The 17,191-nt window shown below is 38.6% G+C and overlaps 1 protein-coding gene across 2 annotated transcripts in view; it reads left to right on the top strand.

The window, feature by feature from the left end:
- The window catches only part of galnt1 (UDP-N-acetyl-alpha-D-galactosamine:polypeptide N-acetylgalactosaminyltransferase 1), a 98,030-nt gene extending 81,553 nt beyond the window's left edge, over positions 1-16,477 (top strand). For both annotated transcript variants that reach the window (XM_079894037.1, XM_079894038.1), the window contains 8 exons: positions 413-620; positions 2,360-2,530; positions 4,611-4,728; positions 5,859-6,039; positions 6,921-7,060; positions 9,607-9,705; positions 9,815-9,949; positions 14,434-16,477. In XM_079894037.1, the coding sequence (XP_079750163.1) occupies positions 413-620; positions 2,360-2,530; positions 4,611-4,728; positions 5,859-6,039; positions 6,921-7,060; positions 9,607-9,705; positions 9,815-9,949; positions 14,434-14,580 (1,199 nt within the window). In that variant the 3' untranslated portion in view covers positions 14,581-16,477. The remainder of the gene's footprint in view (positions 1-412; positions 621-2,359; positions 2,531-4,610; positions 4,729-5,858; positions 6,040-6,920; positions 7,061-9,606; positions 9,706-9,814; positions 9,950-14,433) is intronic.
- The last annotated feature ends 714 nt before the right edge of the window (positions 16,478-17,191 follow it).

Raw genomic sequence — 17,191 nt, 5'->3', positions numbered from 1 at the left:
TAAAAGTTGTAGGCAGCCATGGAAAAAGACAAATTTAAGGGCAAAAAAAAGCCTCATTCCACTGGAGGCATTGTCAGTCTTACAAATGATCATGGAGTTGGTTAGAGGTAATCAGCAAATCAGTTACGAATATTGCCTGACCTACTGTATTTAATATTCATGAGATAGATAAGATTGATAATGTGCCTCACCCAACTTTTCAGATTGTGCCTTAGTCCCTGGCTAAAACGTGTATTCAATGTACGTGTTTGCATCTGGAAGATGTCATTTTTAGAGCATTTTCTCTTTGCATCCACTGATGAATATTAGAAGGAAATTATCATGCGAAGTCACATCCTCCCAAAGTTATATGTATAATTCTTGTTCACGGGGAGCCAGTGTGTAATTGTTTGTTTCCTCTGTGTGCATGTAGACTTTCTGAAGCGGCAGTTGGAGCAGTATGTGCGGAAGTTGGAGGTGCCGGTCAGGGTGGTACGGATGGAGCAGCGCTCGGGCCTGATTCGCGCTCGGTTGAAGGGGGCATCCATCTCCACAGGTCAGGTGATTACCTTCCTGGATGCCCACTGTGAGTGCACAACCGGCTGGCTTGAGCCTCTCCTCGCTCGCATCAGACTTGACAAGTAAGCACTACTACTTCTGAGATGCTATACTTTAAGGTATATACTTGCTTGAAAAAATATAGTAAATATATACACACACACTTTTAATTATTTAAAAAAAATATTATTTAAATAAATATTAACAATATACTACATATTATTTCTTTTGGAGTTGGTAAGGTTAGGGTCATGGTGTTTTCTTTTAGGGTAAAGGCTAATTTGTAGTCTGTAGTAATAATTATTAGCTTAATATAAAACATTCAAGTGTAACTTCACGGATTTTCAACCTGCTGTGTATTGTTGCAATGTTGGTAGTATTTGTAAATTAATGCAAATGTTTACTCATTTTCCGTGTTACCTGGACCGAGAAATTCACATTTATTTGTCAGGAAAAGTCCACCGGACTCACTGGCTGACTTTTGACAACCACAGAGCTTTCATGAAAACTTATTAACAAAACAGTTATTCTGTCAGGACCACTATCGTCAAATACAATTGACAGCTAGCATACAGTTTGGATTGGCGGTATGGTTTTGTTCTGGGCAAGAACTCCTTGCACATCCATGCAGCCTAGCATGATTAGAGCAGGGAGATCAGCAATAACCCCTCTTAGGGTTAACAGAACAGAACCAACATTATTTGTATTGCAGATATCATTAATTCAAGATTTGAATGTACAACACAATTTGAGAATTCAGTCTGATTCAAGAGGAATAGTTTGATAGCTGCTGATTATACTGAAGGAGCTTATATATGGATGCTGTGATTGGCGTCTTATTTGCTATAGGTAGACGTGGATCAGCTGGGAGTCAGCTGATGCAAGCTTGACTAACGTGACCTGCCAGAACTAACGCTACACTTGATTTGTAAGAGTTTTATCACTGAAAAAACTATCATTTGTTTACTCTTTATAGGAAAAATGGGCAGAATTGTCAGAACTGCAGTTTTTTCCAGGTTTTTTTTTTTTTTTCCTGATTTTGTTTCAGTGGTTGGGAAATAGCATTCCACTGGTCGATTGATATCTCTCTCATATATGCGGTCACAAGCACAAAAAAGTTACACCCACACGCACATGCCTTTTATTTAATTTCTGCAATTTGTGGTGGAACATAAAAACAAACCAGTCACACTTTCTTTTCCATTTTGGCATGTTGGTTTGCAGAGAGCTGAGCGATCAATAGCTCTTAGAGTTTAGTTTTTTCCCTGTGCTTTATTATTACAGTTTTGTAGTTTGGTTTCACCTCAGGCTGCATTTGTGCTCGAAATGGGGAACTTGTAGGGTATAGAAACATGAACTCACTTTTATCTGAATTTGATTCTTTGAGGATTTATGTGCAGAGAATATCTCCTCTCTTCTAAACATGCGCACATGCCCTCATATACATGCTGATTCTCTGTGTTGTGTTGCCTCGGGCGGCCTGTTGGGGCATCATTAGCTGAAGCTTCAGTCTGCTGAATTTAGGAGAGGAAAGTGTGCCTGCAGTGCGTGTGTGTGTGTTATCCATCCTCATTGCCTGGGTTAGCATCACAGCGGGCTGCTTGGTGCTGATTGATGACACAAGTTTAGCGAGACGTCCCCTCTGATTTGTGTCTGCATCTGTTTGAGTAAAGAGAGGTGTGTCTGTCGTGTGCCAGCTGAATTCAAAATAAAAAGGGCATTCTGTGGCGGACAAAACTCATTTATTCTGGTAGTTGAGGCTGTCTTTGTGAAAGCAGTGAAAGTGCACAGCTAATGTCTCTTTTGTGTTTGTGTTTCATAGGAAAACCGTAGTGTGTCCCATCATTGACGTGATCAGCGATGACACATTTGAGTACATGGCAGGGTCTGATATGACATATGGTGGGTTCAACTGGAAGCTGAACTTCCGCTGGTATCCGGTACCACAGAGAGAGATGGACCGCAGGAAAGGAGACAGAACGCTGCCTGTCAGGTAACACACAAAATGCTTATTATGCAGTCAGATCAAGATTATATAGGATGGTTTATGTCCATGGTAGAATTACCTACCTTACTAGGCTTATAGGGATTGTTGACCTAAAAATGAAAGTTCTGTCATTATTTACTCACTCTGATGTCATTCCAGACCACTGTGCTTTTATTTTCCCCATGAAACGCAATAGGAAAATAAGGACCAACACAGATAAAGCAGCATAAAAGTAGTCTATGCTACTTATTAGGGGTGGGATTCTTTCGGCACTTCACAATCCGATCAATTACAATTCTGGGAGTCACGATCCTCGATTCCAAAACGATTCTTAAATCTACTTTTTTTCCTTATTAATTAATTAATTAGGTTTTTTTTATTAACTTTGTTCATCAAAGAAGGCTAAAAAGAATGTTTCATGGCTTCAACAACATTTTGAACATTGATAACAATAAGAAATGTTACTTGAGCACCAAATCAGCATATTAAAAGGATTTCTGAAGGATCACGTGACACCGAAGACTGGAGTAATTAAAATCATTATAATATTTTCCTCCAGTAAGAGGTTTAGACTGACATGAGATTACCTGACAGAATATTTTATGAGAAACATTTCTATATTCAGTTATATAGTGTTTCCATGGGCAACAGACATTGTGAAAAATGTGACTGCTGAATGCTGTGATTGGCTAATCATGAATCTAGAAGTACTCCAGAGACCTGTATAATAAAATTAATATATGGGAATATTGTGTATGTGTAATATTTTCAGTGTAACAAATTAACAGTAAATTTAATTACTTTTTTTATTATCTCTTTTTTGATTAATTGTTTCACCAGGCACCCAAGAGTAACACACAAAAATGAAACATACAAAGTAAGCTAAGCAGCATCATTTCTGAGAAAATGGGTCTCATTCACTAAGCATGCGTACGCACTAATTTGTGCGTGAAATTTTTTGTGAGAAGTTCTCCCGTGCATACAAATACGAAATAATCCACAATTATTAGTGAATGAGGCCCATTTACCTTTTTTCTAATACGCAGTGTGGCCATGTGACAATGTATTGTACTACTTTTTGTAATTGTTTGTCACAATTGTTTTACACATTAGTATTCCATTTCAAACCGCTTCTTTTCAGAGGCGTAATTTATGATCCTTTTCTCATTTTTTAACGGACAGAAAATAATAAGTGAGAAGTGATATAGATGTCACAAGCCAGAATTGAAATTGCATTGCCTGCAGGAGCACCACGACACAATGAATCAGAGCATTTGTGTTAACCACTAGGCATTGGCTCATATCTGTAAAGGCCTTTTAAATGTAAATTCAACATTTATTTTTTACTTTCCAAAAAGGTATTTTACATGCAACTTAAAGCTACGGAATATAAAAGTGTTTCTCCAGCCCTGCAGCTAAACACTAGAGTTAACACACAGATGAGGGGAGTTTTAATCCACACAAGCACTTTGCCAAGAGGAGAGTGTGTTTACCTGCTCACCGTATAACTATAGGAACAGAGTAGCTGTTAGCTTTCTGCTGCTTGATTTCTTTAGAGATCCTGTGTTTTTCAGAGCTCAACGTTCAGAACGTTCTGACGCCACACTTGTACCCCAACCCCCCCCCCCCCCCCTCCTCCACACACACACACACGACCCCTCGTTTGCTTTATCTTCTTTTACTTCAGTGCTTGGTTTTCTGCACTGCAGTGCAAAGCAGCATGAAAACAACTTGAGAGCAGAACAAAAACAGGTTCTTACTTGAGGAAAACATGACTGTAAATGAGACTTGCTGCAGGGGATGGATGGGAGGAAAACAGGAAAGAACTGCTGAGGGAAATGGACAAACAAGAGTGAAAGATATTTAAAGAAGGATATGCTGTTGCCAAAATAGGCACATGCAAACATGTCATTTCTATTGAAGATCTCGTTCCTCTGAGTGACACGCGACGTGCTTGTTTGTGACGGAGTGAACTGGAGAGGAAGAGCTGCTTTTATAAGATATGATCATTCCCCTGAAGGGCCTGTTTTTGCATCATAGAATTAAACACTTGAGTGTGTGTTTTTTGTTTTGCATCGTCTATCAGGACCCCCACCATGGCAGGTGGTCTCTTCTCCATAGACAGAGATTATTTCCAGGAGATTGGCACATACGATGCAGGGATGGACATCTGGGGAGGAGAGAACCTGGAGATCTCCTTCAGGGTAAGTCTCACCCCCGAGATTAAATCATTCAACCACCACCGCAATCCTACCCATACAGAAAAAAAAAATTATTGAAATATATTTGAAAGTGTCAAAAATATATGTGGCATATATTCCAAATACATTGAAATATATTTGCATTGTTGCTCACTTATATTTATCATTTTGAAATATATTCTGAAATATAACAAAAATATATGATGTAATATATTTACATTTATAACATGTAAAATATATGACAAAATATATGGTCATAAAATGTTTAGCTTGCTAAAGAAGGGTCGAAAATGTATTTTGATCATAGTAATTCCTCTACCTTTTCCCCTATTTCACTACTGTATTATGACACACAGCTATAATAAATACTGCACTTACATTTAAATGACTGCAATGTAAAATGACAGATAGTTGCTTTCCTACGACTATTAGGCCATATTAGGTGGCACGTACCTAACACTAAGTGCAATTATTAGATTTATTGTTGTGTTCTATTGACATCTTTCCTGAAGTCATTTAAATATTGAAAATATGCACAATATTTATGATGCAAGTATAATAGTGACACTCCAACAGTGAAGTACACTTAAACAATAGATAGAACTCAGTGTCTAACACTGCATACACACACTATTAAATAACTGTATTCAATTCTGTAAAAATAATTCAAATAATAGTATTTCATATACAATATATACATTTATTGTACATTTATATACATTATATACACATATACATCCAATACACCATGTTCAAAAAAATATTCTGACAGTTGAAATTGAAAATGTGTTGTTTGTTTATGAAAATGTTAACTTTTTAAATTTCAAAATATATTTCAAATGAATCAATTTGCAAAAGTTAAAACATATATGAACATATATGTTGTTAGTAAATATATTGACATATAAATATATTCACATATTTAACTAAAATATATTTTCAAAAAAATAAAAAATATATTTAACTAAAATATATTTATTGGGCCAATTTCGAATATTTGCATATATTCCAAAAATATATTTCTTTTGTATATGGGTACCCACAATTCCACTTTTGCATATATAGTATGCAGTTCTGGTGTTATTGATGATTCGTTTATGCTCTGAGAACTAATATGTATCTGTGTTTATCAGATTTGGCAGTGCGGGGGGACGCTTGAGATCGTCACATGTTCTCACGTCGGTCACGTGTTCCGTAAGGCGACGCCGTACACGTTCCCTGGTGGAACTGGGCAAATCATCAACAAGAACAACCGACGGTTGGCAGAGGTCTGGATGGATGAGTTCAAGAACTTCTTCTACATCATCTCACCTGGTCAGTCACATTACATGCTACACATCTGCATCCATACACAAGACGCTTCAAAAACAAAGATGTGTATGGTAACTACGGGGCTATGTGAAATATATTTGGCAACTTTCTAGGTTTATTATTTGTCATTTTCCCCCCTGACATCGTCAATAATCGATGTATACGATAATATCGTCATATCGACCAGCCCTAAGTAAGACACAATATTGCAGTTTTTTGAAATTACGTTTCCTTATCTCCTCTCTTAGTCACGTCTCTTTGCCATTCCCTGTCTCGGTCTCTTTCTATGACTGTCTCTCTATCTCTGTGTCTTTCTCTTTAATGTGGTGTGTGTGTATTATCAGCGCTCTCGGGCACTCGAGCCATATTGACTCAGAAGGAGATGTTGGATAATAGATATTAATGTCACTGTCAATAGTGTCCAGTGCAGCTCAGAGCTATCTGTTTGACTGTGTGCGTATTGTGTTATTCTTTCCTTCCTCTATACTAATGCCTCTGTAGACTCTCTCCTGATTATTAGTGCTGCAAGGCAAGTGTTTGAACAAAACCCTAACAATAAGTATCAAAGTTCAGCATGTATCTCGTCCTTTATTGTTTGTGCTACAGGCAGGAGTGATTCCTCAAGTCAGGCCGCTTGTGAAGGAGAGGTGTGCTAAAACATTTTTAAGCGATCAGACTTTTGTCTGGGGAACAATAGAACGGTTTAATTGAAGGAGAGATCTGAACCAAACATCCTGCAAACCACCTTGCGAAGCCGTAGCAATCCAGAGCATTGCATAGCAACATGCTAAAAACCACCTTAGCACCCAAAAACTCGCTAGAATCATGGTGGAAAAAGCTTTATTCACCATTTTACTTATTCTGTGTACGTTTCTTTGTTGCAGGTGTGACTAAAGTGGATTATGGAGATATCTCTGTCAGAACATCCCTGAGACAGAGACTGCAGTGTAAGCCGTTCTCCTGGTACCTTGAAAATGTCTACCCAGACTCCCAGATACCGCGCCACTACTACTCGTTGGGAGAGGTCTGTATTACACACTCACACTCTCTCTCTCTCTCACTCACACACACACACACACACACAGACAAACGTACACATGCTGATAGCAAAAAAGGGAAAGCATTGCAGAGTGTGATAAACACATTTCTCTGTGTGTGTGTGTGTGTTAAAGAAGTGCAGGTGTGAATTAGCGAGGGAACACTCTTTTTCTCGGGTCACAGGAATTGATTGTTGTTGTTTTTTTATTCCAGTCACTGTGTTCAGGAAATGAGAGGCATTTATTCTCTCCTAGTCTGCTCTCCCTCTGTCATCATCTTGTTTCCTTTTCCGTCTCTCACCCTTTCGTTCCATCTGTCCATCGCTGCCTCTCTTTATCAGACACTCTAATGAATAAAACATACATGTCATCTCTGATGTCTGAAACTCGCTGAGAACGGAGTCTGTCTGTTCTCCTGACTGGTTAAGGCTCTATCTTCCTTGTGCTGCCCACGGTTCATTCACTTTTAGCTCATCCTTGTCTCTCCTTGCTGCTGATGGTGACACTGACAGAATAATATATGGAGGATATGACATCATAGCGATGATCCACGTTACTGTTACTGCCCAAACGTACAGCAATACACTGCCGTTCAAAAGTCTGGGGTCATAAAGGTTTTTAATGTTTTTGAAAGAAGTCTCTTATGCTCACCAAGGCTGAATTTTTTTAATCAAAAATACAGTAAATACGGTAATATTGTGAAATATTTTTATTACAATTTAAAATAACTGTTTTCTATTTAAATATATATAAAAAAAAAAAATGTATTCCTGTTATGGCAAAGCTTAATTTTCAGCATCATTACCCAAGTCCTCAGTGTCACATGATCCTTCAGAAATCATTCTGATATGTTGCTCAAGAAACATTTCTTATTATTCATGTTGAAAACAGTTGTGCTGATTAATATTTTTGTTGAAACCCTGATTATACATTATTTTCCAGCAATCTTCAGTGAATAAAAAGATTTTTTGTTTTTTTAAATAGAAATGAGGAAGTGTATTAATTTCTCAATTAAAAAGAATCTTAGTGACTTTTGAACAGCAGTGTGTGAAAATAAGGTTTAGGAGCTGGGACAATAAGATAAAGCAGAAAGCATGAGAGCCTAAGGCTCGGTAAAAATATAGATTTTACGTTAATTTGCAGGTTTCATTTGTACGATCTCAGGATTGATTCTTAAAATCCCAAAATTGATCTTTTACTCTATGCCCAGGGCTGTACATTAACTTTTTTTTGCACATAACACTGGTGGTCAACCTTTCAGAGGTTGAAAGTTTTGTAGCACAGGCCACACAATTGTCGCACAAGTTTAAAATGTCTTGTTTGTTACCGTCTCTGAAAACAACCACAAGTAGTGCAGTCCAGCACTTAAACATGCATGTGACTGACAAAGGACTTTATGTTCTAAACAGGGCGCACAAAATACAAACCTTAACAAGAAATTGGCTTTGTTTGCCAAAAATGGTGAACACCTCTTGCTTAACATTAAGCCAATTTTGTTTATATAATCCAATACTAAACACAATCCAAACATCCACCCGGTTTGGTTGAGCACTTGAGAATACTGCTTCACTTTTCCTATTTTTACCCAAAGTAGGGTTTTGTGAGCAGTACTGAGTACACACATCATTCATACTGATAGCCAGAGGGCGCCTTTGTGCAGAAGTGTTCAAGGGTTCAAGTGAGACTCATAGAAGTCATAAAACTTGTGACGTTCCAGGAAATTCCTTATATGGACATCCAGACATTATGACTGATGAAACATGAAGACAATTAACATGCGATTAAGATAATATATGGTTTATGTGTTCTTCTGACATCTGGGGTATTTTCATTACAATAAAGTATATTTATAATGCTAGTCGACATAGCCTTTATCACTGTATAGAATACTATAAAAAAATCTATTTCTGCCTACATTGTGACATGAAGCCACATCAGATCACAAAAGCAAGTTATTTCAAACACTTGACTCTTGATGTTATGAAGTTTGAAGTAAAAATATGTCATTAAATGTTCTCATTTGTTGTGTAAATGCTTCTCATTACAAGTTTAGAGATGTTTGGCGCGTGTTGCTTTTAAAAAAAAAACCTTGTGATTTCATATTTTCAGGCTGTGCACTTTGTTTTAAAAAAACTATTGGATTTTTTCTTACAGCCAAGTATTAAATCAGTGTTTACATGAAACATTGGCTAAATATAATAGCATGCTGTCAGTGAAGCTGTTAAATAAGTTTGTCATGGTTTAAGCCCCACTGATCTTGACGTTTGTGTAACTCAGTGTTTTGGATGAAAGCAGTGAGCTGTCTTTCCCTTCATCCGCTGTCTTTCATCAAGTACACATTTACGTGCGTGTTTGTGTATTTGATTGGCACGGTTGACTCTGTTCGTCGATACTCCCCCCACCCCCACCTGGTGTGCGATAAGCTTTGGGTAATTAACCATGTTTCACACTCAGACAGAGACGTGACTGTTTATTCATGCAGGAGAGCTGCTTGAGTGTGTCTAATCTATTTGTGTGATCTGTCCAATTGCAGATCCGTAATGTGGAGACTAACCAGTGTCTGGATAACATGGCCAGGAAAGAGAATGAAAAAGTGGGCATTTTCAACTGCCACGGCATGGGCGGCAACCAGGTCAGCTCCTCATCTCTTTCTCACTTTTAAAACACTTATTTAGAGTAATGATGTTGATCTTTACAACAGGTTTGACACTGATGTATTGTGACCTTTTCCACCTGCTCAGGTTTTTTCGTACACAGCCAATAAAGAGATCCGAACTGATGACCTCTGTTTGGATGTGTCCAAACTCAATGGCCCGGTTATGATGCTCAAGTGCCATCACTTGAAAGGCAACCAGCTCTGGGAATATGACCCTTTGGTAAGTGTATCAGGGTCATGAAAAACTTGGAAAAGTCATGAAATTTTAAATAGGAGTTTTCAGGCCTGGAAAAGTTTTGGAAAAATAAATAAACCCAGAAAGTTTTGGAAAAGTCATGGAAATTTGTTTCAAAATATTTATATAATAGAGTATATTTTTAAGTGATAATATTGGTTAAACTACAATATTTAACGTTCATCTTACAGACCCTTTATCATTGGAGCATGTTTTATGAGATTGCGCTGGTTTTAACCTTGTGAGAAACCTTTTTTATTCAGTTAAAGGTGCAGTATGTTATTTCTCAAAGTTGTTGCTGAACAATGTTGATATTTGAAATCAACCCAAACAAACACACCCCTCTCTTCATTGCTCTCTTCACCCTCCAATCATAACCGCCCTGCTCCGAGTCTGTCTCGAACCGCGATCTCTGGCATGCGAGGCGGGTGCACTAACAAGGACGCAAAACAGTAAACACTGCGTTCTCTAGCAGTCATCAGCCTGCACAACTCTCTCTACCTGGCCTCCTTTACACACGCAATGCAAGAGTCTATTTATCGTAGCAGAAGCACAACAAAATAATGCTTCACGAAAAATAAAGCGAAGATGATGAACGAACGACAAGGAAGCACAAAAAAAATGAACATACATACACAAGAGTGAATGCAAACAAGAGTTTGCTGTTATTGCCAACAGCACAGCAGCTCCAGACAAACAATGATTAATTAACGTGGATCTTAAAGCTCTTTCCTGATCATAATCCTTCATTTTCCACTGAGTATTATGAGCTTTTCTCTTTTGTAATGTCTCTCAGCCATCTCTCTTTCTACAGTCTTTCTTCATATCTTCCTCTTGCTCGTTCTCTCCTCCACCGTCATACGGCCCCTAATGCTGACTAGCTAGCCTACACTTTTGTTGTCTTATGACAGCATTTTTCAAATATCGCTTACCCCACCTTTCACTCTTTTGAAGAAGTTTTTAACAAAGTTAACCCAAATATAGTTTATATTTCACGAATATTTGCCTCAAAAGTCATGGAAATGTATTGGTAGAAATGTGTATGAACCCAGGTATTTACAATATGTGCTGCAGATCGCAAAATCACATTTACAGTAAAGCTCTTACTGTTCAATGGGGCATGGCATTATGGGGCATAGCACATAAATCTTAAATTGAACATTTTGAATGTATAGCCACAATACTTAAATATTGTAAGTGTTAACATCATAAGTCTCAACTCTTATCATGTCCATGTAAAGCAGGGGTTGCCAACCCTGCTCCTGGAGGGCTACCTTCCTGCATACTTTACTTCCAACCCTTCTTCAACACACCTGCCTGGTATTTTCAAGTAATTCTGAAGACGTTGATTAGCTGGTTTAGGTGTGTTTGATTAGGATTGGAGCTAAACTCTGCAGGCTCTCCACAAGCAGGATTGGCTACCTCTGATAAAAAGCCCTTTTGCATGATGAGCATAAAGACACCTAAAGGATTGCAAAAAGGGCGGACTTTGACAACTTTACTGTTGAGATACACATTTTTGTATAGATTGTTGAAGAATTAATTTGTTGTAACAAAAAATACAAGCTTCTGCTTTTAACCTGTTCTTGAATGTCCCCCTAGACTTCTACTGCAAGTCAAATACTGTAAATGTTTGATTTTACACACTGACAGGTGAAAAAGCTGTTTGTGGTAATCAACAACATGCCCCAGATGTTGTTGATAGAGCTTAATTTGTTTTGAATCCAGAATACTCCCAGAACGTGCCTATTGTCTGAGTCTGATCCTAAACAACCCCTAATCTAGATGTTCCTAGCAATCCCGAATACCTTGTATAGCTGTACTCTAACTATAATTAGAACAGGCCAGGGTTCAGTCCTACTCATGCAGGGCCAATTTCCTGCAGAGTTTAGCTCCAACACACCTGCCTGGAAGTTTCTAGTGATCCTGAAGGCCTTGACTGTGTCCAAAATCACCCCCTATACCATTTAAAAAGGGCACCATTTGAAGGGACAGCGATGTGGTGTCCGAAACCATAGTGGATGTTATTAAGGCCCCGTTTACACGTACATGGTTATTTTGAAAAAACGGAGACATTTCCCTTCGGTTGTGCCCCTCGTTGACACGCAAACGGAGAATTCGCCTCTGAAAACGATTTTTTCTAAAAACTCCGGCCAGAGTGGAGATTTTGGAAAACTCTGTTTGCACGTTTGCATGTAAACTGAGAAAAACTGAGTTTTAGGCAGTCAACGTCACAGTATGCGACAGAACTTGCACTGCGTCAAAGGTGCGACCTATATTTTCGGGATTCTGATTGGCTAACATGGGCTTGAGCTTCTCGTTACACTGCCACCTACAGGTTTGGCATGCTCTTGGCGGCATATACACGGGTTTGTGTGAACAAACACTTTTCTGAAAACGGAGAGGGTGAAATGTCCGTTTATGAAAATAACCGGCCACGTGTAAACGTAGCCTGAGTTGAGCAAATCCCCTTTTGAAATGAACATGGTGCTTCAAATAACGATTGCATCAATTACACTGTTACCCCACTAGGTGGCGACAAGTGACTGTTAAAAAATGTAGTTGTCATTGAATCATTCATTCAAGAGATTCATTCAAAAAGGCTGATACATCCAGTAATGAAATAAGTGAAGTCTTTGAGCGAGTCATTGAATCATTCATTCAAGCCAATTAAAAAAAAAAAATCATACTTTAATTATATCAGACTACAGACTACTTTAATTATAATTTGTTTATGTCAGAACCTCTAGTAATTTATACGTTATTTTATTTAGGTTGTCTGTTCAGAATCATGATCTCTATTTGAAACAAAAAATCACGATTCTCAATTAATCCAGAAAATGTGCAGCTCTAGCACTCATTCAATCCCATAATGCTCCGCATCAACGAGTGTCCAACTGATGTACACTCAACGGCTAGGGAATACCCATAATGCACTGTGAGGGTCATGCCTAATGAATTCCCTCGTCTCGCCAGAAGATGGCTGGCCCAGTGTGGCAGAGTTAGACACCCCTAAACTCTGCAGGAAGGTGGACCTCAAGAAGATCAGACGTCCAGGGGTATCAGGGTGAAACATTAAAATGACATTTTTCTGAGTAACAGAAAGGCAACCATCAACAATGTTGTCAACCAAAACATTGTGCCAAACCACCATTCTGCTCATACATTGAGATCATTTATGCTTGTTTATGTTCCCTGACAGTTCTTTGATGCATATGCGCTTTTGACTCTTGCTTTTCACCTTTAGGGTGTTGATGGCCTCATATATGTCATATAACATCAAAGACAGTCAGCTAACCCTTTAAAGCTGTCTGTCTGCAGGATGTCCACTCATCCTTCTCTTGTAATGTATGTGCATGAACATCCACCCTGCGGCTTCCCTTATAAACACTGTTGGAGGGATGCTAGTTTAGTTGGATCAAATCACCTCTCAGTCAATCTTAAAAATCCATCGCTCCATTTTGGTATATGACTAAAACGCCACTTCAGGCCTGAGGAAAGTGAATTAGCCGAGGGGAAGAAAGAGGAAGATTGCCTTTTGCATTCCTCTGCTGTCGGTTTAAAAAGATGCCTGTTACTCCAAAGCCTCCTCTTCCTCCTCTTCCTCCCCCTCCTCGCCCCAGATTCAAAGCCCCCACCATGCTGGCCGCGCGCCCGGAGAGACGGAAGGCTGCACAGAATAGAGAACTCGAGCAGAGACTTTCCACTGTCAGATAAAGGTTCTGTTTTTCTTCTGGAGAGTGGAAAGGAAGGGAGATTCAGAGTGAGCGAGATCAGGAAAACGCTTGCCAACAAGAGCACCTCTCCTGCATGCATTAGCATACATTACCATCGCTGGCTCGTCGACGTGTGTGTGCGCCCTCACACCTTACGTCTCATAGGTTCTACCGCTATCCTAATTGTATCTGTGCAGCTTAATGCTTCCCGCTAGACTGAAACTCTAGAGCACTCAGCTCACCCAAGGCCCATTACACACACTCACACACATGCTCCACTGTAAAGCAATCCCTGTGCATCGACAATTTGTCTTTGCCCTGGAGCGCACAGGTTGTCCAGCCTTGCGTGTATAGCGCAGAGTGGCATATTGCTTACTATCACTACTATTATATTACACTATGAATCCTGAGCACAGAAATATCTGGATGACCTACTGCATTTGCCTGAATGTGCAGTATAAACGCATGGGATCCCACAATGCAATGTGCTTAACTTGAACTTTTTTTTGTCTAGTGTGACAAATTAAGCATAATAGTAGACATTTTTCATTTCCTCTTTTCTAATTTGATTGGACCGCCGAACGTTACCAGATAACCAGATTAAATCAGCGGGATTTGCAACAACAATGCAATCACATAAATGGAAAGACGAAGAAACTGTGGATTTATTATTTTAAAATATGTTTATATTTTATGCGTCTGTTTGTGTGTGTATTTTTTTTTTTTCATTTTTGTTTCGTTTCACTCCTGCAGAAGCTGAGTCTGATACACGTGAACAGTAATCAGTGTTTGGATAAGGCGTCTGAAGATGACAGTCAGGTGCCCAGCGTCAAGGACTGCACCGGGGGTCGCTCGCAACAGTGGCTCCTCCGCAACGTCACACTGCCCGAGATATTCTGAGATCGCACACGGATGGACAGATGGACAGACTCTCACAGCGACGCTGATGGAGAGAGAGCGTGAGAGAGAAAGGACTGCTTTCCTCTCAATCCTGGTGGTCTGCCTTCAAAATGATCTAAAAGAACAGAACCGCATATGTATATGAATCTCCCCATCACTCCACCTTGCAGAGGAAAAAAAAAAAACGAATGGGAGAGGAAGACTTGTGGAGAAAGAAACTTGAGTTTGATGCCCTTATCCTCCTCGTCCGAGGAGCGGTGGACATTTTGGTTATGTTTACGAGAACGCCTCCCTTTTAGAGTATCAATGTGTGCGTGTTTATGTGTGTGTGTGTGATTGGAGTGTGTGAGTCACAGTGTTTTCCACAGGAGGTTTTTTTTATTTAAGTATTTTTCAAGCCTTGTAGAAGTGAAGGGTATCTAGCACATGAAGGAGAGGCTGACGTGTGTTTGAGTGCATGTGTGTGCATGTGAGATTTCAAGTGTCACATCAGGATGGACGTTACAGTGGTCTGCCATCCGTTAGAAGCAGGGGCTCCCCCTACTGGCCACTGACACATGCTGAACTGTCTATCAATCTGTCTCAGTCAGTGGACTACCTACAATCAATCACATATAGATCTATAATCAATGAACGTGATGACTGATCATCTAGGATGTGTTTCATATCGTCAGAGTTCATGTAATTTTTTTTTGTTTTTGTTTTTTTTACAGTGGTTGAAACTTTTTTTTGGGTTTCTGCATTTTTGAGTGCCACGTACAAGCACTTTTCACTTGTTTGGTTTTGTTTGTTTTAGAAATTTGTTCGAATTTGTCTATTAAAGGTATGATGGTAATTTGACACGCAGTTTCAGGACTGTCCTGAACTTACCCCAAAATTGTTGCCTTCCTCTGGATTCCAGCCCTTCGGCCGACATGGGTTACCCATAAGCACGTGGGTTGATCGGGAAGAGATGGATCATCTTCTGTCATATCATCCAACAGTAAAAGGGCTTGGTCTCACTGTGTACATGCATGAGAAAGAACTCTGTAGTCTGATATCTTTCTTTGTTTACGTTCACTTTAAATTGTTACTGATTTTTGTGTAGAATTCATCATTCATTCATTTGAAGCTGACTGTGTGAGGCACTGGAAACTGCTCACCACGTTCATCTGATGTCTGATAGCATAAAGAGATTGGCCTGCATTTCAGATTCATGCATTTCATTCTTCTGAATTTAGTTTTAAATGGTCCAACATTTCATTTCAGTCGTGATGTTTGGAAAATGAAAGTGAACCCCTCTGTTTTGAGAGTTGTCATGTGGAATCAGGAATCGGTTGTGATTTTTGTTTTCCCCTAACACTCTCGTCTTGACCCTGTCTAAATACTTCAAATGATCTGTACTCTGTCAACGAGAAAAATTATTCTGAATAAAGATTGTACGTTGTGAGATACTAAATTGTAACATTGTGAATACAGATTCTAGATTCTAAAAAAGGTTCTAAATTTTAAGCTATAAATTCTGATTCTAAATTAAAAATAATAATAATAATAATTATTCTAAACTGTAAGATTGTGGATTCTAAATAAAAATTCTATATTGTGAGATTCTAATTCTAGAATTCTAATTGTATGTTTGTAAATGCAGATTTAAAAAAAAAAAAGATTCTAAATTGTATCATTCATATTCTAAATAAAAGAGTGGTTTCAATTCATAGGTTGGGTGAAGATCTTGCAAGCATTTGGACAGGGCCTCAACATCATCTGTGTGTGAACAAGTGTGTGTGTTTATATTTGTCAAAGGGATGTCTTTTGTTTTTGTCTTCTATGTTTAATTGAGGAGGGTCTGGCCTGCTGATTGGTGGGTTAGAGAGCCCTGTGTTGAGATGATCCACAGAAATAAACCACAGAAAGTTTACAGTCCAACTTCTCCATTAGCATTTATGATCTTTGTTCATGTGCGCGCACACACAGTTTCATGGTTAAAAAAAACTGATCCACAAATCCAAAACCATGCTGCTATATCACTTTATTATTAATAAACAAGTTTATTGAGAAATGCTAAGTTTGATTTAGTTCCATGGCAGTGGTCATTAGGTTGTGACGCAGTGGGGCACCATGCAAGGCATGTCATAGCACTATTGTGCTGGATATTTAAGCTTAAATATGATCAAAATGATAATTCTTCAAAAGTGCAAGATTCAAACTGTTTCATGGTTAGAGTTTTGCCTTGCTTTGGTTTATCTCTTGGTGGTGTTGAAGCATGGGTGCCATAGACCTTTTCAGATAGTCAGGTTAAGGCCATGGTGCTAAGGTAAAAAAAATAAAAATAATAATTCATCTGTCTTTGTTAGGATTTGATTTCATTTTACTCAGATTTTGCTCAACTCTAAGATCTCACACCACTGCACTAAAAAGATTAAAGCACTGACAAGAACACTTACTAACGATTTAATTAGCCAGTGTTTGTTTGCCTTGTGGAAACTGAATTGGATAAACTCATTAAAAGATATTCTAATTCCATATTTCCATCTTTAGTTGAAGATTATTTTTTAAACTAGGATACATTTTCAAGTATATTAATAGTTGTTGAAAATAAAATAGCATCTTTTAGTTTAACGAATTATTCATA

The sequence above is a fragment of the Squalius cephalus genome (assembly GCF_949319135.1).
Source record: "Squalius cephalus genome assembly, chromosome: 15".
Classification (NCBI taxonomy): Eukaryota; Metazoa; Chordata; class Actinopteri; order Cypriniformes; family Leuciscidae; genus Squalius; species Squalius cephalus.
Note: the sequence above shows the minus strand (reverse complement) of the source record. Positions and strands in the feature narration are given on the sequence as shown.